At 36.1% G+C, this 24,805-nt stretch overlaps 1 protein-coding gene across 1 annotated transcript in view; it reads right to left on the reverse strand.

Moving 5' to 3' along the window:
• Positions 1 to 980: 980 nt before the first annotated feature.
• MAP3K2 (mitogen-activated protein kinase kinase kinase 2) overlaps positions 981 to 24,805 on the reverse strand; it is an 82,473-nt gene continuing 58,648 nt past the window's right edge. Inside the window, exons 6-17 of the mRNA XM_039253172.1 lie at positions 23,901 to 24,014; positions 23,429 to 23,516; positions 19,154 to 19,284; positions 18,009 to 18,088; positions 16,655 to 16,722; positions 16,393 to 16,485; positions 14,769 to 14,975; positions 13,387 to 13,535; positions 12,872 to 13,003; positions 8,020 to 8,149; positions 2,544 to 2,721; positions 981 to 1,318 (exon numbers count right to left, since the gene is read on the reverse strand). Coding sequence (XP_039109103.1) covers positions 1,093 to 1,318; positions 2,544 to 2,721; positions 8,020 to 8,149; positions 12,872 to 13,003; positions 13,387 to 13,535; positions 14,769 to 14,975; positions 16,393 to 16,485; positions 16,655 to 16,722; positions 18,009 to 18,088; positions 19,154 to 19,284; positions 23,429 to 23,516; positions 23,901 to 24,014 — 1,596 coding nt within the window. The 3' untranslated portion in view covers positions 981 to 1,092. The remainder of the gene's footprint in view (positions 1,319 to 2,543; positions 2,722 to 8,019; positions 8,150 to 12,871; positions 13,004 to 13,386; positions 13,536 to 14,768; positions 14,976 to 16,392; positions 16,486 to 16,654; positions 16,723 to 18,008; positions 18,089 to 19,153; positions 19,285 to 23,428; positions 23,517 to 23,900; positions 24,015 to 24,805) is intronic.

Below are 24,805 nucleotides of genomic sequence, written 5' to 3' on the forward strand. Positions count from 1 at the left end.
GTGTTTTAGTATTCTGTGATCCCAAGAACGAGGATCTTATCTCATGACACTAGCTTGAACACATGATACTCCAAGTTAAACTCTTAGTTTTCAAAGAATGTTATCTATGGGGAATCAGGAGCTAGAAATAGGAGATACAGTATATATGATTTTGATCATTTCTCTTTTCCCTTAATATTAGGACTATCTACCTTCAGTAAAGAACATAGTTGAAAACATACTAAACAGTATTTATTTCTTCTTTTTCATTATTTCTATTGACTGGCAAATGCGGTTTCTTCTGCTCACACGCTGATATAGAGCAATCTCTTTTTGCCTTTTAATTTGGATTTGCTCACTGACTTCCCATATCTGCTTTAAACTAAAATAGTACCTTTTTTTTTTTTTTAGGCAGAAAGCTATCCTTCAAGGTTTATAAGATTCCAGGAACATGGATCTATTATAGTGTATTTGCTTATTATACTGGTTAGGATTAACAAATAAACATACCTCTTAGAGATTCATATTTTCTATCAAGATTCCTACTGAGCAAAAAGCTTGGTAGACAGAGGTTAGGATCTAAAGAATACAGATAATAGGAAGGAACCTATATTCTTTAAGTTGAGTACCTACCCTAAACTCAAGTTTAGGGCTCAACCTCACAAATGAGGATCTATTTTAAATACTATCACTAAAAACTACAAATCATACATCATTTTCTTCTTGTTTTCCATGTCTCCCTGTCACCACCAATCTGTCAGTGACACAGGGAAAGACTCTACAATCTTTAGGTATTCTAAATGATTTGTTTGTACTAAAAAGAGCGACTATGTACTAAAGTGCTTTATCTCTCTGAACCACATCAGTACATTATAAAAAATAAAAAAAAAAAAGGAGTTTCAAGTTCTTAAAAGGGGAAAAAAAAGATTAAATATAAAAAATTTAGGTTACTATTATTATTAAACAAATTTAACCAAGAATCAAGAGAAATACTTTCCCTCTTGTCTTTTTTTCTCCCCATCTCTCTTTTTTATAAAAAAGAAAAGTGCAGTCAGAGAGAAGGTGAATGAATTGATGGGAGCTGGGTAGAGGCACAGTAGAGGTCACTGGCTGCTAGTGATAATGCACAAACATGTGCCTTAACAGTTCATCAGCTGAAGGTCTCAGTTTGGCCTCTATAAAGATCCGCTTGAGGAAATCTCGAGTATAGTCTGAGACATGAGGTGGCAGTTTTGGGTTTGTTGGCTGAGTGGCGATTTTAAAGATGGCAGCCATAGCTTCAAATTCTGCCCAAGGAGGCTTTTCAGTTAGCATTTCCACCACAGTACAGCCCACACTCCTAGAAAAAAAATTATACAAACAGCATCATCATGAAGGTAAGCCACTTAACTACATGAGGAACAGGACTGAAGTCTATATACATTTAAATACAACTTGATTTCAAGTTTAAAGTTTCACTGAAGGATTATAATTATATAAAACTAAAATTTAAACATCAATGAAAATAAACCACAATTTAAGGGTTAATTCAAAATGGTTAGACAGAGAACATTATTCATTTTATAATTTTTGCTTGATATTATATAATTCTCTAACCTGATATTAGGTATAATTTTTTCTCTTACAAAGAACATAAACACTAGAAATTCTGTTTGCCTTAAGGGGTACAAGGGTGGCTCAGTCAGTTAAGCGTTGGACTTTGGTTCGGGTTATGATCTCGCAGTTTGTGAGGTTGAGTCCTGCATCAGACTGTGCTGACAGCTCAGAGCCTAGAGCCTGCTTTGGATTGTATGCCCCCCTCCCTCTCTCACTTTCTCTGCTCCTCCGTCACTTGTGCTCTGTCTCTCTTTCTTTCTCTCTCTCAAAAATAAATAAACATTAAAAAATTTTTAATAGAAATTGAAAGATTTTTTTAAAAAAAGAGGGGCGCCTGGGTGGCTCAGTCGGTTAAGTGTCCGACTTCAGCTCAGGTCATGATCACATGGTTTGTGGGTTTGAGCCCCACGTTGGGCTCTGTGCTGACAGCTAGCTCAGAGCCTGGAGTCTGCTTCAGATTCTGTATCTCCTTCTCTCTCTGACCCTCCCCTGCTCATGGTGTCTTTCTCTCTTTCAGAAATAAATTTAAAAAATTAAAAAAAAATTTTTTTTAAAAGAAAGAAATTGTTTGCTTTTAGGTACCTAAAATGAATACTCAAACACTTTTCTGGGTGAGAAATAGAAAATAACCATTTTATGTTCTAATTTAAAATTATTAAAAAGTTAAAGATTAACTGAATTATAAGATAGTAGCAAAAAAGATTAATAATAAAATGAAGAGAGTTTTCTAATGCTGAAATTTGCTTTAGATGAAATCCTTCCTAAAGAAAGGAAGACAAGTTCAAGAACCCCTTTGTTTACTTATTAAGCCACAAAGAGGCAAAATTAAAATGACAGTGATCCTTGTAAACCTGACATCCAATTTAAAAGTACAAGACATCATTTAAATCTGGTTCAGTAATTTCTATTTTAGGTGGAATTATGTAAGAAGGCAAGTGTTTTCAGGCAAACCTGGCATGGACACCTACCAGATGTCTGCCTTTCTGCCATAGCCTTCTCCGCTAATGACTTCAGGGCTCATCCAATAAGGTGTGCCTGTGACAGACTTCATCCCTGTCCCTGAAAGACAGATGGTTTGAAGGCGTTTGCTGGCCCCAAAATCTCCCAGTTTGACGTTGCCTGTTGAATCTCGCAGAATATTTGCACCTAAAAATACAAAAACATCCTCAATTCATTATCTTTATTGGCTGTTTAGAATTAAAAAAAAAAAAAACAATGGTAGAGAATTACTTAGTAGACTCTTCAATCTGTCTCCAGGATTAGGCTGCTTTTCGTCTTCCGAGCAGTACCAGGCACAACGCCTGTCACAGCCAGGGCTCGTTAAGGACTCACCGCACAAACACTGAAATCTTAGAGTCAGCTGTGTGCGCTTCAGGACCCAAGAAGGTTCTCCCACTGACAAGGACTGGAGTGTGTGGGAGGCGGGGATGACAAGGAAAAAGGGGAAAAGAGCTAAGAATGTGAAGCTCAGAGAAGGATACAGAAAGCTACAGCAGGCTCTTGGCCCCAGTTTCTCTGGAACAAAGCGAGAAGCCCATGCTACAGCTTCTTTCCCTCAAAGCCAGATTCTCCTCAAGGACTTCCTGCGGGCATTCATAATCAACAACTTCTAGCACTTTCCCCACTACCATAATTTAATGTTATAGTTTAAAGTTATCTTACATTTTACAGTTTTTCTTAGCAGTTACTGGGTTTTGTTTTATACTAGTTTTATTTCTCAATTTCTCTATATGTTTTAAGTCTCTTCTAAGTTAGCTCTGAGCTGTTCTAAAGTTTCATTTCCTTTTATAATAAACTTTTAGTTGTATTTACTATAACTTGACCTTACTCATGGGGCATGAGGTAGTGTTTGCTGAGTTCCACACTGAGAGTTACTCCCCCCCTTTCCATACTGCACTCTTCGGAAGAAGCCCACTATGCACAGCCCACAATTAAGGTGCAAGGATCTATGCTCAAGGTGGAGCAGCTACAATAAATTATTCGTAATTATTCTGCATGGGGCATTTGTCTCCTCTCTCCCATTTATTCCTTCAACCCTTCATTTATATTAGTATGAACACATGGATATTTATTTTATACTCTGAGTTATAATCAAATAGGGTACCATTTTTGTGCTCAAGTTATCCCAGCTCTGGCCATTGGAAGCTCTCTGTATTGGCTCCTGTGTCCCTTGGCCATACCCTGAATCACTGTGTTCTTGTTTGTTTTGGGTTTTGTGGCTTTTTAAAAGCATTTTCTTACTTTCTGGCACTAAAAGGTGCTCGCGGCTCAACTCGTGTCTTTTCCTGCACCAGTCCTAGAATCAGTCATTCCTCCAAGTTCCTTTCAGTGGAGAATGATATCAGCAATCAAGATCTAGGTGCTATGTTTATTTTTTATTCTTTTTCCCTTTATCATTTTTTAAATTCAATCTTTCTTCGGGGATTGTAAATCTGGTTTCTGTCTTATATAAATTATTTCTATTCTCATTTTTAGTTTCTTTAATACACATGGTTTTTTGTTGTTAATTTTTTTAAATGTCTGTTTATTTTTGAGAGAGAAAGAGAGACAGAGCACAAGCAGGGAAGGGGCAGAGAGAGAGGGAGACACAGAATCTGAAGCAGGCTTCAGGCTCTTAGCTGTCAGCACAGAGCCTGATGCAGGGCTCAAACTAACAAACCAGGAGATCATGATCTGATCTGAATGAGATCATGACCTGAGCTGGCTCAGATCATGACCTGAGCCAAAGCTGGATACTTAACCAACTGAACCACCTAACTGTGTCCTATAACATGTTCTTAAATAAGCAATTTGTTGTAATAACATATCTGTTTTAAGCTTTACTTCAATTCTCATTTTTAAGTCTTCCATTACCTTAACTATATTTTATATTTAAAAAAACCTCCTTATTTGTCCTTTTATCCTTTTTTTTAATGGCCTCTAAGAAGGAGGGTGAATAGTGAAAAAAATATGCACTATAGAAGAGAGAGAATTAAAGTGTACATCCCCCATCATGAACTTCTGTACTTGTGTTTCTGCTCTCCCAGCAAATCCCAACCTAGTCAACGATGGCTCCCCAAAGCCTCTCTCCAGGGAAGGGTCCAGGATCCGTTCTCTGCATGACATGAGACTAAGCGTGCTATAAGGATACCAGTGATCCTCAAAAACAGCACCCTGCCTTATATTTAACATCTCCCGTCATCCAGAACTCGCAGAAAGATTCTGTCAAAAAAGCCACTGCCTATAAAATATTAGCCAGAGGAAGGACAACAAAGAAGCCGGCTTTCACAGTCAATGAGATGGGAAGGAACAGTCACGGGCAAGCCACAGACTGGGAGAGCCATGGAGTCATCACTAACAGCGAACCAATGCCCATTCATATGAATGGCTGAGGAGAAAATGTGTAGCCAAATATCAAAATAACTTTCTAGGGGTGCCTGGGTGGCTCAGTCGGTTAAACGTCAGACTTCGGCTTAGGTCACGATCTCACGGTTTGTGGGGTTGAGCCCCATGTTGGGCTCTTAGCTGACAGCTCAGGACAGCTCAGATTCTGTGTCTCCCTCTCTCTCTGCCCCTCTCCACCTCAAGCACTCTCTCGGTCTCAAAAATAAAAAAACATTAAAAAAAAACAAACCTTTCTAATTTTTTAAAGCTAATTTTCACATTAGAAGTAAGCATTTAAAGAGACTTTTCAAACACACAAAAGTATACAGAATAATACAGTATCCACAATCTTTCCCCACGATACATACTGCTACCTACTCCCTCTCATATTACCTGAAGCAAATTCAACACATCATGATCAACAATTTAGTACCTATCTTTAAAATATAAACTCTCATCACACCTAAGAGAATGGACAATAACTCCTTAATATTATTAAATATAAGCTATTTTTAACATAAAAAAATCAGAATCCAAATAAGATCCATACATTGAGACTCACTGATCTTTTAAGTCTTTCCTAATCTGAAGTTCCCTCCAACCTCTTTTTTTTCGTTTGTAATTTAGAACAATGTAAGTTGTTTGCCTGTAGCTTTCTTATGGTCCAAATTTTGCTGACTCCATCCCAAGGAGTCATTTAACATATTCATCTGTGCTATATGTGTTCTATAATTTGGTAGCTGAATCTAGGGGCTTGATCAGATTCAGGGGTTTTTTTTGACAAAACTACCTACCTGGATGATGATGTATTATTCTACAAATAGGAAGTATATGATGCTGGAGTGTGTTTTAGTGACATCAGCAACTGTTCATATTTAGTGCTTACATCTATTATTTCCTTAGTGGTTGTAAAATGGTACTATTCTATTATTATTTTTCCATTTGTTAGCCAACATACTTCTATAACGATGTTTCCTTTCATCCACTATTTGGTCCTCTGTAGCACAGTTTGTAACAGAGAAGCAGAATAAAGGAACCCTATTATGAAATAACAAGTTGGTTCCTAGCAACAATGATCAATTAGTTTTTATCCTAAGTTTCATTATGAACGCATGTATTTAAACTTTAAAAGCAACCAACTTTCCTTTTCCCTCATCATTTGAAAACTGCACAATCAAAAAAAAGTAAAAATAAAAATTGCACAGTATAAAAACTTGGGAAATACAGAAAGTAAAAAGTATGAAAAGTAACAACTATCATTCATCCTGCCCATTTTGAAATAAGCACTGTTATTAATATGGAAATTCTTCTCCTGGGTTGTACTTTAATCTTGCAAACTTGAGATCATATTGCATATCAAGTTTTATAGCTTGCTCTTCTCTTAGAAACCTATTTGCTCTGTAACGCTTTTAAATATCTGGATGCGAAAGTCTTCTGTTTGTTGTTAGATCACCAGCCACGTCCTCGTCCTCTCGGACGCACTAGCAACTTCTATCCCATACCAGCGACCCAGCGCAGGCCGTCTGAAGCAGATTCTATGCTATCACTAGAAACTGGTTAGGAATCTTCCCTTTGACCTGAATATGGCCATATTTATGATGTGACATACCAGAAAAAAAATGCTCAAAAAAGCTCCCCTGAAAAACCAATAAAAAATGTGTTTTTAGGGGCGCCTGGGTGGGTCAGTCGGTTAAGCATCTGACTTCAGCTCAGGTCATGATCTCACAGTTCATGAGTTCGAGCCCCGCGTCAGGCTCTGTGCTGACAGCTCAGAGCCTGGAGCCTACTTCAGTTTCTGTGTCTCCCTCTCTATCTGACCCTCCCCTGCTCACACTGTCTCTCTCACTCTCAGAAATAAATAAAACATTTAAAAAACATTTTTTTAAAATGTATTTTTATTATTTACAGTTGACCTTTGAACAAACACAAGGGTTCAGGGCACCCCGGCCCTGGCACAGTTGAAAATCCACATATAACTTTTGACTCCTCCAAAATTTAACTACTAATAGCCAACTGTTGACTGGAAACCTTACTGATAACAAAAACAGTTAACACATATTCTGCATATGTATTATATATGCATGTTCTTAAAATAAAGCTACAGAAAAGAAAATGTTAAGAAAATCCTAAGTAAAATATATTCACAGTACTGTAGCAGTTTATAAAAAAAAAATCCACAAATAGGTAGACCCACACAGTTCAGGGGTCAATGGTACGTGTGTGTGTGTTTCTTACTGACTGCTTAAATAATCTTTACATGTGGGCCACATCCCAGTGTTTACAGAGTCAGGCCTCTGGGTATGCTGTGCAGTACAACGTTGTAAGCACTCTCACAATGTGAAACTCCTCCGACAACTGCCTTTGTCTCATGTCATGCTCTTCCTTTACGTATCTGCTCCCTAAAAACAGTTGGGTTTCTGAGTTTGAAAAAGTGACTTTAACTGAGTTACAGATTATCAAAGCTCAGGTCTTGGGCTCTCTTCTTCCCTCTTCTTATTCTTTCCCTAGATAGTGATATCCATTCCCCATGGCTTTAAATATGATCTCAATGTAAAGCATGTCATCATCATGGCTAACTTGAGTATTTCCTAAATACTATGTGTTAAGCATGCTATATAAATTAACTCATTTAATCCTTACAAAATTCCTAGGAGTTAGACACTACTATTATACTCCTTAAAAATGAGGACCTAAGGCACAGAGAGATTATGTGTCTTGATCAAGGTCTCAGAGATGTCCAAATTTGCACCAGGCCACCTGGTGTCAGAGCCCCTACTCTCAACCACTATACTCTAATGTCTATATTCTATATATATATGTTCCTATGCATGAAAGGTCTCATCCGTATGATCATACGAACTTTATTGATTCTGGAACCCTGAGAGATGAGCTACCCACTTGTGAAGACCTGAGCATCAGTCAGAACACTGACTGAGTCAGTGAGAAGGCAGAACAGCTTTCCTAAGATATTTTAAAGGTAGACATAGTAATTTAAATGTTAAATTTCCTAATCGTATCACTTGTTTCATTCAGATTCACACAAAAAATAACTGTGTATTTAAAAAATACTTCATAACTTACCTTTGATATCTCTATGAACAATCATATTACTGTGCAAATAATGTACGCCTTCCAGAATCTGACGGGTATATTTCCTAGTCACATTCTCAGTAAGAGCTCCATATGCTTTTAATTGGTCCTTAATTGAACCCTAAAAAAAAAAAAGAAGAAAGAAAGAAAGAAAACGATGGTATGGTTTGAAATGAAAACCACTATTAAATATTTTTAAAAGGTTCTGTAATTCATGACTAGGAGGCTTTAGTTAAAGAGTACAGGAATTCTCATTAAGGACATTATATGCCACCTAATTAACATAAATTCTCCTACATCCCTGACTCGAACCCTGGAAAAGTATGGTCATAGCTGAAAGAAGTCTTCTAAACCTATTTTTTGACTGATGCCCTTGTTTCCATGACTATGTTGGTTCTAACTATCTCCTGTTCTTGCGATTGTGTTTTTTAAAATCTTGCTATTTTGGCGGGGCAGGGCATCTGGCTAACTCAGTTGGTTAAGCTTCTGACTCTTGATTTCAGCTCAGGTCATGATCTCACAGTTCCGTGGATTGAACCCTGTGTTGAACTCTGCACTAACTGTGTGGAGCCTGCTTGGGATTCTCTCTCTCTCCCTCTCTGTCCCTCCCCCACTCATGCTCTCTCTAAATTAATTAATTAAAAATGAATAAATAAAATAAAATCTTGCACTCTTTGCCATGAATATATTTTTGTTTTTCCTACTTGCTCTTTTCTATATGTTCTACTTGAATCTTATTTGTTTGATACTTGCTAATTTACTTCTCAAGAGAAAGAACGGGTAATTTTTTCCTCTGTATACATACTCAACATTCTAGTTCAAAATATTTGAAAATATATTAAAGAAGAATTTCAAATTTTCTTACATGTTTTTTAAAGCAGGATGAGGTGCCATTTCTGAGAATGCTGAATCACTCTGAGGTGAGACACTGGCACTTGAATTCTCAAAAAGCTTCCCTACTTGCACATGGATTCCAATGTGCAAATGTGATGACTAATCACCACTTTAAAAGACGGGAATAAAATGTTTCCTGAAGGAAAAAAATCTATTCTATATCCAAATGTTTCTGCCTTTCCTTGAGTTTTGGCCAACAGTAAACTTTGCCATAGGAAACTGGGTCCTTTGGCTTTATAGGTTTAACCATTCACTTGTTTCCACTATTCATGAACAATAACTGAAGGGACCACAAGATGCAATTCTGCTGACCCAAACTTGCAAACATATTTGTGGAAAGCCTTAGGCAGCCAAGTACCTATACCTACAAGTCACCATGGCTTCTTGTTCAGTCTACTTATTGTGCCTCTACTTATAGTAATACACAAAATAACATAGATAGAACTGAGCTGTCCAAATAATAAGCCCTCAAATTACATGTAGGCTGCAGACAAGCAATGGACTTAAGGCTCTTCTGGGCCTTAGGCAGCTGGGTCAGTAGCCTACAGCTACGAACAACTCCATCAGTGTAGTCAATTTACTCCTGTGTACCAAAAAAATAGTTATCTTCTTCTATGTGAGCGAGTAGAATGGGTTACAAAGTACTGTGACAGCTAAAAAGTGCGTGCGTGCGTGTGTGTGTGTGTGTGTGTGTGTGTGTGTGTGTAACATAGAAATCAACTGAATCAACTGCTAGCTATTAGTCAGATACTGAGAATAAGGTTATGGTTCTATTCTGAAAGTAGTTCTGGATCAACTAAGAAATAGAGGCTATCTTTGGGAAAACTGAAAAATGGGATGATAATTGTGGCAAAGCATAAATCAAAAACAAAAAGAGATCATCATGGTAAATTTAATGAGAGAAACTTATAGCCTCTTTCACAAACTTGGAGGTTCAGTAAAGTCTAATAAGATCATATACGTCCAGCCCATTACATGCCAGACGCTTGGCATGTGTATAATTCATTTAAGATTGTTGATGAACTATTATTAATTTAGTAATATGATTTTACTGACAACAATACTTTGAAGAGATAGCTACCTACCCTTACAAAACCAAGTGAAGCTAATGAGAAACATAATCTAACACCTCTTCCTGAATGGTCCTGCTTAAGATGGCTAAACATATAAAGATCACCCATCTTCATTTGTGACATAAATCAGTTCCAACCAATTAACCATTTAATCTTTTTTGTTTTTAATTTAAAGTTTATTGATTTTGAGAGAGAGAGAGTGCTCACAATCACATATGCGGGAGAGGAGCAGAGACAGAGAATCGCAAGCAGGCTCCAGGGCTCAGGGCTCAGTGTCAGGAACCATGAGACAATGACCTAAGCCGAAATCAATAGTCGGACACTCAACCAGTTGAGCTACCCAAGCAACCCAACTGTTTAATCTTATTTTCAACCATCTGGGTCTCTATTCACACTTATTCAGAATTATTTTCTATTTCCAATTTAAATATTTATTACACAAACAGCAATCAAAATCTGAATAAAAGAGAAAAATCTATCACAATCCTAACATAACACATTTTCATTTTTTTTCCTCCCATCCTTGTCCAGATATAGGTACTTTATTTTTTTTTTTTAATTTTTATGTCTTTATTTTATTTTGAGAGACAGAGAGCGAGCCGGGGAGGGGCAGAGAGAGAGAGAGAGAGAGACAGACAGACAGACAGAATCTGAAGCTGAGCTGTCAGCACAGAGCCTGATGCAGGGCTCAAACCCACAGACTGTGAGATCATGACCTGAGCCAAAGTTGGACACCCAGCTGACTGAGCCACCCAGATGCTCCAAATATAAGTACTTTAAGAATATCATGATCATTATTAAAAAGTATTTTATATTCTTTTTTGCTCTCTTACTGTAAGTGCGTCCTCCAACTTTACAACATAGCTTTCACAATTTTAATATAGTCTCTTGAACAGTGCCATTGTAATTTAATTCCACTGTGGGCACTCATTTTCCATCACAGACAATACTAAAATAAATATATACACAACTTTTTCTTTCTTTTGTATTACTTCTGCAGGATGAATTTCTGTGAAATGACCAGGTCAAAAGTCTTCAGTCTTTCAAGATTTCTATGCATTTAAATACATCCAACCAACTTGTTTTCCAAAGAAGTTTCTTTTCAAAAACTAATTTACACTATCAACAGAATCTCTGAAAATACAAAGTAGAGGAGCGCCTGGGTGACTCAGTCGGTTAAATGTCCAACTTTGGCTCAGGTCATGATCTCACGGGTCGTGGGTTCAAGCCCTGCATCGGGCTCTGTGCTGACAGCTCAGAGCCTGGAGCCTGTTTTGGAATCTGAGTCTCTCTCTCTGACCCTCCCCTGTTCAAGCTGTCTCTCTTCCTCTCAGAAATAAATATTTTTAAAAAATTAAAAAAAATACAAAGTAGCAATGATAAGTAACAATAGTCTCTCTATAAACAATTATTCATGATGATAAGAAAGTAAAGTTTATTGCTGCTCTTGTGAAACAGGATGATTAAAACCATTACTACCAGATACTGACCCACAGTTTTACTGACCCATGACCTCAAATTGCAACTTTGTACATTAAATATACACACTTCTAATAAACCATCCACTTAAAGACCTAGAAGTCAAATCTTTTTCCTAATATATAAATTACACAAATGCATGTATTTAAAAATATTTTTTTAACATTTATTCATTTTTCAGAGAGACAAAACACAAGCAGGGGAGGGACAGAGAGAGAGGGAGATACAGAATCCAAAGGAGGCTACAGGCTCTGAGGTGTCAGCCCAGAGCCCAACATGGGGCTCGAACCCACAAACTGTGAGATGATGACCTGAGCCAAAGTCAGACGCTCAACTAACTTGAGCCACCCAGATGCCCTGAATGCATGTATTCTTAAAGAGTAAATGTACCACCATCTTGAAAAACATTAATATTAAAATGTACCCTACAAATACTAAAAATTTTAGTATTTATTTATTTTGAGAGAGCATGCTAGCATGAGTGGGGGAGGGACAGACAGAGAGAGAGAGAGAGACAGAAAGAAAAAGAGAGAGAGTCCCCAGACAGGCTCTGCACAGGCAGTGAGGAGTCCTACCTGGCACCTCAGCTCACCAACTGTGAGATCATGATCTGAGCTGAATCCAAGAGTTGGACACTCAACTGACTGAGCCACCTGGGTGCCCCATGAACTGGATATTCATATGAGCCATTGCTCATACCTCAGATTATTTTCTGATCTTCAGGAATAAACAAAATCTTAGACTAGAGGAATCTGGATGTCGATCATCCTAATCTAACACTCAATCTTGGCATCATTAACAGAGGAACAACAACCAGAAATTGTAGGTCTCCTAATGGTATGCAAAATGAAATGCACAGTATCATCTATAATGCATTCTAATAAAAAAAGGCCACATCTTAAATTTAATTTAGATATTAAATCCAACTTACAGGATAAGAAGATAAAGGAACAAATTAAACACCTCCATGGGGATGCAAATAGAGAAATTTAGGAAATGAGACTGTCAACAGAGCACCTAGTCTCTTTGTCAAACTTATGTCATGGAAAAATGTTCTAGATTGAAAAAGAAGTAAGGGGAAGAACAGTTAAATGTAATGTGTGGTCCTGGACTGGATCCTGGTTTGGATAAACCAGCTATTATGGTTATTTTAAGAGCATTTAGGGAAATCTGAGTGTGCACTGCTATGGTACCTGTAACCTATTTTAGTATACCTTAGCATTGCCTAAATAAGTTAATAAATGAAGACAGAAGATAAAATTACATTACCCAGCAATAATTTAAAACTTGCAAAACTTTCTATAGTTTAACATATTATAATCAAAGTTTTAGTTTTTCTTTCCTCATCTAAAACTTGAAAGAGAGTATGTCTATTTTTAGAAGATGTACTAACTTACCCCTGGCATATATTCCATAAATATGGAAAGTGTTTTTTCCTGTGGATCCCTCAAACAGCCATAATACTGAACAATTCGCTCATGCAGCAAGTTTTTCAACAACTGAATTTCACACTCAAGTGCATTTACTTCCTGAAAGACAGAACTCACTGTTAAGTCTTTACAGCATTGCTAGTAAAAGCAAAACATTTGAACTTCATGGACCATCAAGGTGATTTCATTCTGAAATTTTTACTTCCCAAGGAATAAATATTTTAAAGTCTCTAAATAGTAACTTTTGTAACAGACCTTGAAGGTATACTAAAGTAACACTAAATCCAATCAGGAATATAACCAAGTTTCAAAGAGAAAAAAAATTCACAGTACAAAGTAGATAAAGATTTATCTATTCATTGATTGATTTGTTTCACAAATAATTTGTATTAAGGGAAAACAAAAAATTCTGCTGTGTCATATTTATTTAGTAAAAATGCTTCTTATAAATGTGACAAAAGAGCCTGTGCAGTAATTCTTACCTTGCTGGTCTCAGGGCTATCAGGGTCAAACTGAACTTGCTTAACAGCCAATTCTCTTCCTGTATCGACATCATAACAGAGGTAGACCCTGCCAAATGCTCCCTGGCCAAGAAGTTTGCCCAATCTCCAGTTGGTTGGAGCACGAGGTGCTAAAAAAGAATATTCTCTTAAAACAGAATAGCCAAATGGCACACAAATGGTTAAGGACTAAATGAGTAAACTGCATTAGTGATATCTTTAATTGAATATGCGTGGATATAAGGGAAAATCATGATCTTCCAAATTCTTAATGATCATCATCTTTAAAAATTTTTTCTCCTCTATTTTCTAGGAATTCTAAACCGAAACAAGGTTCATATATCCCCATGCCTTATGTTTTCCAATGAGATTATTTTTCCCTCTGATTAAAAATGTAATAGTATCTTTCACTCAATCTAAGATACCACTGATTATGAGATGCACCATTCCTAATCTTTATTGCAGCAATATCTGCAATTAGTTTTCCATCTGCCTACAATGTAAAAAGCTGGAGAGAATATTGCTCTCATCCTAACAAGAGAAAATCCTGAGAGCAGCAAGCAGCTGGAGCAGGAGCAAGGGTGGGACTACTACAGACGATTAAAGAAAAGAAAGATGCAGGCCTTTCCTGAAAAAGTATATAAGCCACAAGACAATGGAAAAAATAGCTCTCAGTGCTAAAAGAAAGAAAACTGACCAGCATTCTATATCCAGGAAAAAAAAATCTTTCAGAAATAAAGGAGAAAAAAGACCTTTTTCAAACAACTCTGAAAGAATTCATTGCCAGCAGACTTACATTACAAGAAAGGTTTAAAGCGATTCTTCAAACACAGAAGGAATTTGATATCCAACAGAATCTGGAGTCTATGTAATCTATAGTCTACAAAATCCTGGATCTACAGAAATAAAATAATGGATATATGAAAGATATTCTTATTTTTTATCAATTCAAAAAAATAGCTGTCTAAAGACAAATAGCAACAATGTAGTGTGAAGTCACAGGTGTAAGAGTAAAATATGATGACACTAGCACAAAAGGGATGAAGGCAAAGTATGCAAATACTGCTGCAATAAATACCTTTGAGCACAAATCTCGGTATGCACTGCTTATGTGATAAAGTCCAAATACTCCATGATCTGGCCTTAGTTAACATTCTAGTCCTTTCCCCACTGTTACTAGTAAGATAGTCTTTACTTTAGCCAAAAATGAACTATTCCCCATTCTCAGAGCATAGTGAGACCTTTTGACCTTTTTTGAGAAGTTGGGTCTCACCCGAAGGACTGGTTTGATATTTATTCCTTTTAATACTATAAAGTTCTGCAAAGGTTCTAGTACATTCACTGTGTCAACTTCTATTACTTACAGCGGCTGGGTGGGCTGATGTCCATTACAGTCAAAGTAGGATTGTCTATGTCACTTCCCCTTCTTCTTACTCGACTATCATCATATTCTGGGGTAAAGATACTGCTTCCACTACTAGTGCTTAAAGAGTGATCAGTAGGACTGAAACTAACAGGAGACCGGAAGCTGGTCCCCTGGGTTCTTCTAGCTCTTGGAAAAGTCTTACGACCTACAAAATCAAAAGAGAATTACCTTACAACTTTTATTCATATGTTGTAACTAAAAGTATTTAAAATTTGTAACGTGAGGAATAGAAGTCTGTCTTGTGAGTAGGCTAAGAAACTAAAATAGCAATGATTATTTGATTAAATTTTTTAAACTTTTTTTTTAATGTTTATTTATTTTTGGGAGAGAGAGAGACAGAGCACAAGCAGGGGGGGAGCAGAGAGAGAGGGACACAGAATCCAAAGCAGGCTCCAGGCTCCGAGCTGTCAGCACAGAGTCCAATGCAGGGCTTGAACCCATGAACCGTGAGATCACAACCTGAGCTAAAGTTTGACACTTAACCGACTGAGCCACCCAGGTGCCCCTTGATTACAAGTTTTAAACTTAAGAGTAATATTTTTTTTAAGTTCAAGGAAATACCCTTTTTAACAATGAATCATTAAATCAAAAATGAAAATACAAGAGAAAAGGAAAAAAAATCAGAAATGAGAAAAGTGGGGGGAAAGTAGGATATGAATATAAATTCAATCTCTTTTGTAAAAAACACCCCCCCACACACACACATTCATAAAATCATTGCACTCTCTCATTTCTGGATAAAAAGAAAAAAATACACTTTACTCTCATTTCCAATTATAAGAACAAAAGCTGGAAAATTTAGAGATAGTATTTTTTTTCTTTGAAAAAGACAATGCAAGTATGGATTTCATCATCAAGGAGCAATTTTCTAGTTAATATCAATTTTTTTTAAGTTTATTTATTTTGACAGACTGTGTGTGCATGTGTGAGTGGGGAAAGGGCAGAGAGGGAGGAAAAGAGAGAATCCCAAGCAGGCTCTGTGGTGTCAGCATGCAGCCCAATGCAGGGCTTGATCCCACAAACCATGAGATCATGACATGAGCCGAAACCAAAGAGAGTCAGATGCTTAACCAACTGGGCCACCCAAGCACCCCCAAAATAATTTTTTAATTAGACTTTTTCTTTTAAGGGAAAGATAAGTACAATGAGGTAAACTGGCATAAACCTAAGATGTTATCTTTTTAGTTCTACCTAATTTCTTTCAAAAATTGTTTTTTTAATATTTGAGACAGAGACAGAGAGAGAAAGAGAGAGAGAGAACGAACAAGCAAGGATGCGGAGAGAGAGAGGGAAAACACAGAATCCAAAGCAGGCTCCAGGCTCTGAGCTGTCAGCACAGAGCCTGAAGTGGAGCCCAAACTCATGAGCCATGGGATCATAAACTGGCTGACCCACCCAGGCACCCCTCACAAATTGTTTTAAGCACAAAAATTAAGTGATTCAGGAAAAAAAATATTTTTAATGGGTTATTGAAATACATATTTTAAAAATGTTATTTTGATTTTGATTACTTTTGAAATTTTAAACGAGCTGTTCTTATAATCTAATTACAAGAAACTTACCATCATTATAGTCTTGATGGTGATATGAAACATGATACCTTCTTGGGTATGTGCCTCCTTTTCCAAATTTCTCAAAGATAGGGTTGTCATAGTCTATTGAGATGCAAGAAAGTTATGTTTTATTTAAAAAATCAAATATCTCTAATAATAAAAAATATTTACACATTTTTATTCATTAAAAAAAACACTCCCCTCTTCCTCCCAACCAAAGCATTGTTTAATGACACAAGTATTTAAACATTTGGAATACGGAGAGTCTAACCTGAAAATTCCTGATGATTATCTGGGTAGCTCTGTGCCCTAGGCATTCGTGATTTTGGATAGCTCTCTCTAAAAATAGAAAATGTCATGTTAAAGAGAAAGTATGTAAATAAAACATTTGAGATATCTTTATGCACTATCAGTATCTGTAAGTATGTGTAGAAATTATACATATATGAGGTATGTGTGTGTATATATATTTATGTATATGTATATGTATATATATGTATAAATAAAGGAGCTCATTCTGAAATGTTAACATAACTGAAAAAGAGACACTTCTTTTTAAACACTTACTTGGTGCAGGGAGGCAAAAGCCTAGCTTTAAAAATTACCCTATAGGGCATCTCAGTAAAAGTGGTAAGTTTTGGAATTATAGATGTTGGCAAACACTTATGTTTCAATTGTAGCTCTACCATTTAACTGGCAATTGCAATCTTGGCAAATCACCTTTCTGAGATTTTGCACACCTATAAAAACGAGATGATAATTTCCAACTCATCAATGGTGTGCATATATAGTGCTCAGAACAGTGTCTTTCAAATATTAAATGTTCAATATATAGCTTTCACATTTTCTATTTTCCTGAATTTCTTAAATGTTTCAGATATCTGTCTTGAGGAAGATATGGGCACAAAGGTTTTACTTATACAGGTAAAAGAAAATTAAATGTGTACTTCTGTACAGTATTCATTGTATTTTCAGAATTTGCTTCCAAAAAGAAATCCCAGAGGAGATCGAATAGGTAAAGACTTTACAGACCCTGTGTGCTGCAGGATGATTGTGGGCTACACCCGAACACTGTCTTCTTGAGACCAGGAGAGAAGCACTTTCTTATAACAAAAAATTCACAGTTGCAACTTCACCTAGCTTATTTTTCTCAACAGCCATCTCACACAAAACAAATGTACACTACTTAAATTATAAATGACACCCAACATTCTGAGCCTAATTACCAAAAAAGTACCAATTACCAATAACGTGGTGCCAGAATGAACATAATCCTGAACAGGTGAAAACAATTCAAGAAACCTCCAAAACCAAATGTATTATTGAAAAATTTGACAGCAGTTTCACCAACATAGTTTTAAAAGTAAATGTACATTCTAAGTTTGCATTTAGCTTCAAACACACAGTTTTGGCAAGCAGAAATACTGATAATAATAATATAATCAAGTATCATTTTACCCATCAAAGATACTGAGCCCCATGAAGTGAAGGGATTTGTTCAAACTGTGAAAAAATTCATTTGCCTTAAGTATAGAGGAGTATTATCAATTACATTCCTCTGACATACTACATATATGTATATTTACCCACATACATTAAAAAATAAAAACTACAATCTGTATTACCCATCCAAAGGACTATCAAGTGATGGACAACTTCCCGAGCCAGAATTTTCAGGGCTGCTTAACGACAATGGGTCCAGCATCTAGAAAAATAAAGAGTTCCTCCATGATTCAGTGAGTACAGCCAGGTTTTTTTAAACAGCTTTATTGAGATATAATTCATGTAACATAAAATTTCACCCATTTAAAGTGTACAGTTTAATGGTTTTCAGTATACTGAGAGCTGTGCAATCCTCACCAGTACTGCAGAACACTTAACCCAAAAGAAGACCCCACATCCAATAGCAGTCACCTCTCCCCTGAGTTACGCATTGTTTCATGTTTTAAATGCAGTGGTCCCTTGTGGTAGGCTACAATTTCAAATTTCCTAAGAGAAAAATATTTTCTCTATAAGATTATTAGTCAAATAATTAAAAGCTAAAAGATTTCAAGTAATTTTGCTTACTGAACACTGAATAAGAGCCCCACTCAAATTGAGAATAAGGACATCGTGACTGCCACATTGTTAAAACATTTACAACGTCTTACAAAGTTGACAAACCTCAGCTTCACAAAATTAAATATCTGTACTCTCACTACATCTTTTTTAATTTTCTTATGCTTATTTTTGAGAGAGGTAGAGCATGAGCAGGGGAGGAGCAGAGAGGGAGGAAGACACAGAATCTGAAGCAGGTTCCAGGTTAGACTCTGAGCTGTCAGCACAGAGCCTGACATGTGGCTTGAACTCACAAACTGGGAGATTGTGACTGAGCTGGAAGTCAGACGCTTAACTGACAGAGCCATCCAGGGACCCCTTACTGTATCTTTCAAACGTTAAGTAAAAATGTGAATGTGAATCCCAGGATTATAAACAAATGCATTCACTTACTATAGATGGGCAAAATAAGAACACCAGCTTTGTGTAGACATGAATGCACAAGGCACGTGTAAGTTACGGGGCATTATCCTGTATTCTTTCACTATTTTGTTCACTTAAGGAAGATACGGGAGGAGAAGAGGTCTCCCTCTCTCTTCCTGTCTCTCTGTCTCTGTTCTCTCTCTCACACACCCACATCCACCCACACGCACACAGGATACCTGCCAAACCACACAAATCCTGACAACATCCCTTTAAATGAAATGAAAAACCACATCCAACTTTTGCTTACTTGGTCCATGCTCTCTGGAATGAACTCTCCTTCACTGTTGATACTGGTGAATGACCCATTCCGGGCAACCTGGTGTAATTCATCTGGAATGTATCCTGGGGGAGGGGAGCTTCTATCTCTACTAGTGGGACCTCAAAAGAAGAGAGTTACATGAGTTTATAAATATCAACTGGGAACTAATTTTTGTTTCAATTAAATATAAATACAGGATTTCTGGACTACAGTCCCAATAATTTTAACTACTGAAATCCAGTTTTTAAAACTTATCAGAACATTCATTTCTATAAATCTTCAAGTGTTTTCATACCTTTCTAACCCCCCACCCTATTATAATTATTAACCTCACTGAAATATTCATTTATTCTTATTAGATTCATTTATTCTTATTAGATTCTTGTAATTGTTGACAACTGCAGTATGGAGCTGATGATAACGATGTTTAGATGCCATTGCATTTGTTCCTAGATATATGTTACCCTTTAACATAACCTAGGGAAGGCATCATAATATCGTGGAAAGAATGTGGACTTTATACCTCAGTTTAAAATCCCAGTTCTAGTTATTTACCAACTGTATCGTCTTTGGTAAAATTATCCAATCCCCACAAACCTGGTTCCTCATCTGTCAACATAAAACTAAATCCCTCTTCTCAGGGAACAAACTGGTGGTTGCCAGAGTGGAGGTGGGCGGAGGGATGGGTGAAATAGGTGAAGGGGGTTAAGAGTACACTTATCTTCAGGAGCACTGAGAAATATAGAGAACTGCTGAATCATTTCTATCATACACCTGAAGCTAACCTAACACTGTATGTTAATTATACTTGAATTTAAAAAATAGATTAAAGAACTAAATAAAGCCAGCACTTAAGGTAAAGAAACAAAAAGACCAAATCCCCCCTTTGCAAGGGTGTTGTAATGATAAAATTATTCATACTGAATATATGCTATGCACATCTAGTTCCGTATGTTCTTTCCATTCCCTCTCCTTAATCTTTAGAAACCTACAGTGAGATTACTTTTTAAGTCACTTAGGCCATATTAGAGTGTTTTCAAATTAGAATCCTGAATTTTATTCTTGGGTACTTTAAAATTAGGTTTTATCACAAGCCATATTCCTGGCATTTAAATTTCCTCATAGTTCAGAAAATCAGAAAATCTAATATAGCTCACCTAATTAATCACATCATTTCCTATGCGACAACAATCCATTTTATTTTTACCTGGTTTTATAGAAATAATGCTATGTTTATTAACACAGCTTTCCCTTTTCCTCCAAATATTTTGAAATTAAACTATTTTTATAGAAAGATATGGGGTAGTCATGAGCATTTAAATTTTGGTCAGATTTAAAGCAAAAAGGCTTTGCCTTACAAAAAGGGGTCGTTGTATGTATATGCTAGCATTTGGTAGTGAAGAGATAGGGAGAAAAAGAACAAAGTGAATAATACCATGAGACTTGAACAAAAAGATGAATTTCTGCTTGACTCTAAAATAACTAGGAACTAAACATTGAGCCAAGGGTTTACTTAGGCTTTGTAACAGGTGTGATGATATTATCCCTAATATTTTTATTGCTTCCATATATTCTTGTTTATAAAAGATCAAAATATTCGTTACTAAAAGGAGATAGGGAAGAAAAAAAAATGCCATGAAAGTTTCTTCATCTCCTAACTAGATAAGCATTTTTCTTTTCATTTATTTATTTTTAGTGAAGTCTAGTTGACACACAATGTTATAACAGTTTCAGGTATACAACACAGTGATCTGATAATTCTAATGCTCACCACTCTTAAGTGTAGTCAGCATCTGTCACCACATACTATTACAATTTTATTGACTATATTCTCCATACTGTGCTCTTCAGGTCTGTGACTTATCTATTTTATAACTGGAAGTTTGTGCCTCTTAATCCCCTTCACCTATTTTGCCCATCCTTCCAATACCCTGACAATCACCAGTCTGTTCTCTGTATTTAAGGGTCTGCTTTTTTGTTTGTTTATTCATTTGGTCTATTTTTTAGATCCTACATATAAATGTAATCATATGGTATCTTTCTTTAACTTATTTCACTTAACATAACACCCTCTAGGTCCACTGTATTCTCACAAATGGCATGATCTCACTCTTTTTTGGTGGCTGAAAAATATAGCATTGTGTATGTACATATACCTATCTTCTTTATCCTTCATCTATCCATGGACATTTAGGTTGCATCCATATCTTGGCTTTGTAAATACTACTATAATAAACATAGGGATGCATTTATCTTTTTGAATTAGATTTCCTTCAAATTTCTTTGAATTTCATTTTCTTCACCAACACACACATGAAAAGACACTCAACATCACTCATCACTAGGGAAATGCAAATCAAACCATGATGAGATACTACCTTACACCTGTCAGAATGGCTAAAACAACAACATAAGAAACAGGAGGTGTTAATGAAGACATGGAGAAAAAGGAACCCTCATAAACTGTCAGTGGAAATGTAAATTGGTAGAACCACCTTGGAAAATGGCATGGAGGTCCAGCAAAAAAATTAAAAACAGAACTACCATATGACCCAGTAATTCCACTACTGGGTATTTATACCCAAAGAAAACCCTTTTTTCTTAACTTCTGTTAGTAATGGGTATGTCAATGCACTCTTGGTTGAGATTTCCACACCAGAATATACTCATCCCAAAGGTAATTTTTCTTCTATCTTTTATGAAGATAATTAAAGAGAATAATTGTCAATAAATAAGGAAAGAAAGATGATGGTCATATCTATCAAAGCCATTCTAGGTTTAAAGAGGTACCAATAAAAACCAACAATTTTTACATTGCGATTTCCAGTTTCTTCCTGTGCTAGCACTGAACTCAAATAAGAATATTTACTAGTAGGACAAGACTGAGGTATTTTTGAGCTTTAATTCAAAATGAATTTAAATGTCAATTTAAGTAGAGCATTCAGCTTGTTCTAATGCAACTACAGTGACTGGCAATGTTTTACTTTAAAATGATGCATACTGTAATGTGATAAGGAAAGGGAATGAAGAAAGAAATATAGGTTTAATAATAGTCATGTTTTCTAGTTTGAAAAGCAAAATCTATTGCCACAAGAGTCCCATGATTTAAAATGAGAATAACATTACTGGTCTCAAGTTAATTAGAGAGCTGGAATGTGAATTCCATATTCCTAATGTTCCTTCACCAAAATTCTAAACTGTATAAAAATATATCTGAATAAAGAAGTGCAATTCTTATTTTGCTTGTAAATCATCGCTGCTGCTCACGTTTCCAGCACTTCCGTAACCAGAAGTAGGACTTCTGTAAGACAGATACTTAGATGAAGTAGTCATAAAGTAGCTTCCTCTGAGAGGAAGGGAGGGCTGGCAAAACAAAAGACGAATAACAGATATTTGGGGGGTTGGCTCACATGCCAATTTAATCTCTTGTGTTATTAACAATCCTTTTCTGTTACAGTCTTGGATTCCCAACCACATCTCTCATGTTGTCCCACTCTCCTGCTTCCTCCCTCTCCATTCATCTGTTTCACCTCCTCCTCTATTTTTCCAAGTCCATCCCTCACATATGTTTTGTTGTCACATTCACTGCCCTATCTGTTAAAAAATATTTATACCAGTGGTTTTTGAACAATGTAATGCTTTTATCATACAAAAAAATGCAGATCATTAATGTTTTACGCTACCTGAAGACCCATAGAACTGGGGAGCTCAGATCTGCCTCACCCACGCCTCTCTAACAGGCCTCCTTCAAACAGCACACAGGATCCATTTTGCTTTGTACCACAAGCTTAATTTTAATAATCTATTATTAATGATGAATAATGAATACTAAAAAAGCAATAATCTGGAAACTCTTAGCAATGCATTTGATAGTACTGCAATAACAAACTTAGAGAAAGGCTTATGAACTTAGTCCATCCATTAATTTTAATATATTGAAATTACTTCTTTTAATTTCTTCCCTCTAGTTATTTTTATAATTAAAACCTCCTTGAGGTTTAATTTAAATTTGTTAAATATTAAAATATCCTAAGTATATAAAGAAAAAATATTTAAGTTGGAGACTGATAATTTTACAACACTTGATGTAACTTTTCAAGGGACATAGGAAACTAGAACACCGTTACCTGGGAAAAATTACACAGAGTACAGAGACAGCCTGCTATTCATCAGGGTTATGTTGAGGTATTGCATCCTGCATCAAAGGATGAAGAAGAAACTGAGAAATTGCCCATTTTATGGTTTGGACACTAGCATTCTCACCTATTACAGAAAGCCGTTTTTTCCTCTCTGCTCCAAATACTGTGTCATCCAAGTCTTCTAGTGATGCCAATGGTTCTAAATTAGTAGCCTATAAGCAAAGGAGATGATTAATACTTACTATTCTTCCCTTTTTGGGGCTTTAAACAGAATCTTACCCCCGCCCCAAGCAAATACAACCTAGGATAGTCTACAGTGTTAGTAGGTCTTATCAAATCTACTCCTTGAAACTTTATTTCCAGTAAAAATTTTCCCAAGTTCTCAGTATTTCTATTAGTTCCATATGTATATTATACTTATTTATAATTTTAGCTACATGGTTTTGAGGAGCAAGGATATTAAACTATAACAATACAATATGTAAATTTACTTTTCATTATACTGAAAACATACCAATGATTATAGACTGTAACTATATTTCCTATTTCACAGGCATAAATCCTATAATCCTTATGGAAGAAGTCTCCAGGCATACCTGTGTACTTCCATTTATTACAAGTAATATCTTGAGGCTCTTCATATGAATACTACGATCCAGCAGCTCCACAGCTTTGTCCAAGTCATCTTGGGTAGTTAATGGAATCACCAACTGAACAGAAGGCAACACAATGAATCATGCAACCATCTCACAGGTGAAGTCCTTTCAGGACCATCTCCATGACTATGGAATTATAAATTTCAAAATACCCTGGCTCTTTGTCAGTATAATGAAATTCTGAATGAATAGATATATCTAGATGGTTTCACTCTTCCCATCCTACCACCACTAAAATCACACACTGAATATGGACAAGAATTTTTTTGCTTTAATCATTAAATTCTTCTAAAAAACACCTTTAAAGGTTAAAGATTAATTTTCTAGGATATTTCCACAATGTTGCAAAATGTAAGGTATAGTATCTTCACCCCAAAACAGCATTAAGGAGCACACACAAAACTATGTAAAATAAAAGTACTACCCTTCATCTGCACTGAGAAACCTTCAGGGTTTCTCTATAGTAACACTACTAGGGACCCACATTCTCACCTAGAGTGCGTATCAACATCCCAAATAAGACGAGCTTCTATAGCAGCTGACATGGAGGGACCACTGGCAACATACCTGCAATCTACCGTCCACCTGGGGCGCCCTCTGCTCTGGTGACTTAACCAACAATAAATCAGCTAAATGGGTCAGCCGTCCATAGTAACCTCTAAATGTGCAAATCTGCTTTCATTAGTTCTCTCATGGATCAGACGTTATAAAGGACAAAAAGACCCTGAGAGGTTTATGAGAAAGTATGATTCACACAACTTAAGAAAATCAAAATACTTCTTTCTCTTTTTTAAAAAAATGTAAACTTAATAGCCTAAGACAACTTTCAATAATCTTTAAATTAT

The sequence above is a fragment of the Hyaena hyaena genome, unplaced genomic scaffold, assembly GCF_003009895.1.
Source record: "Hyaena hyaena isolate Hyena2069 unplaced genomic scaffold, ASM300989v1 scaffold_441, whole genome shotgun sequence".
NCBI lineage: Eukaryota > Metazoa > Chordata > Mammalia > Carnivora > Hyaenidae > Hyaena > Hyaena hyaena.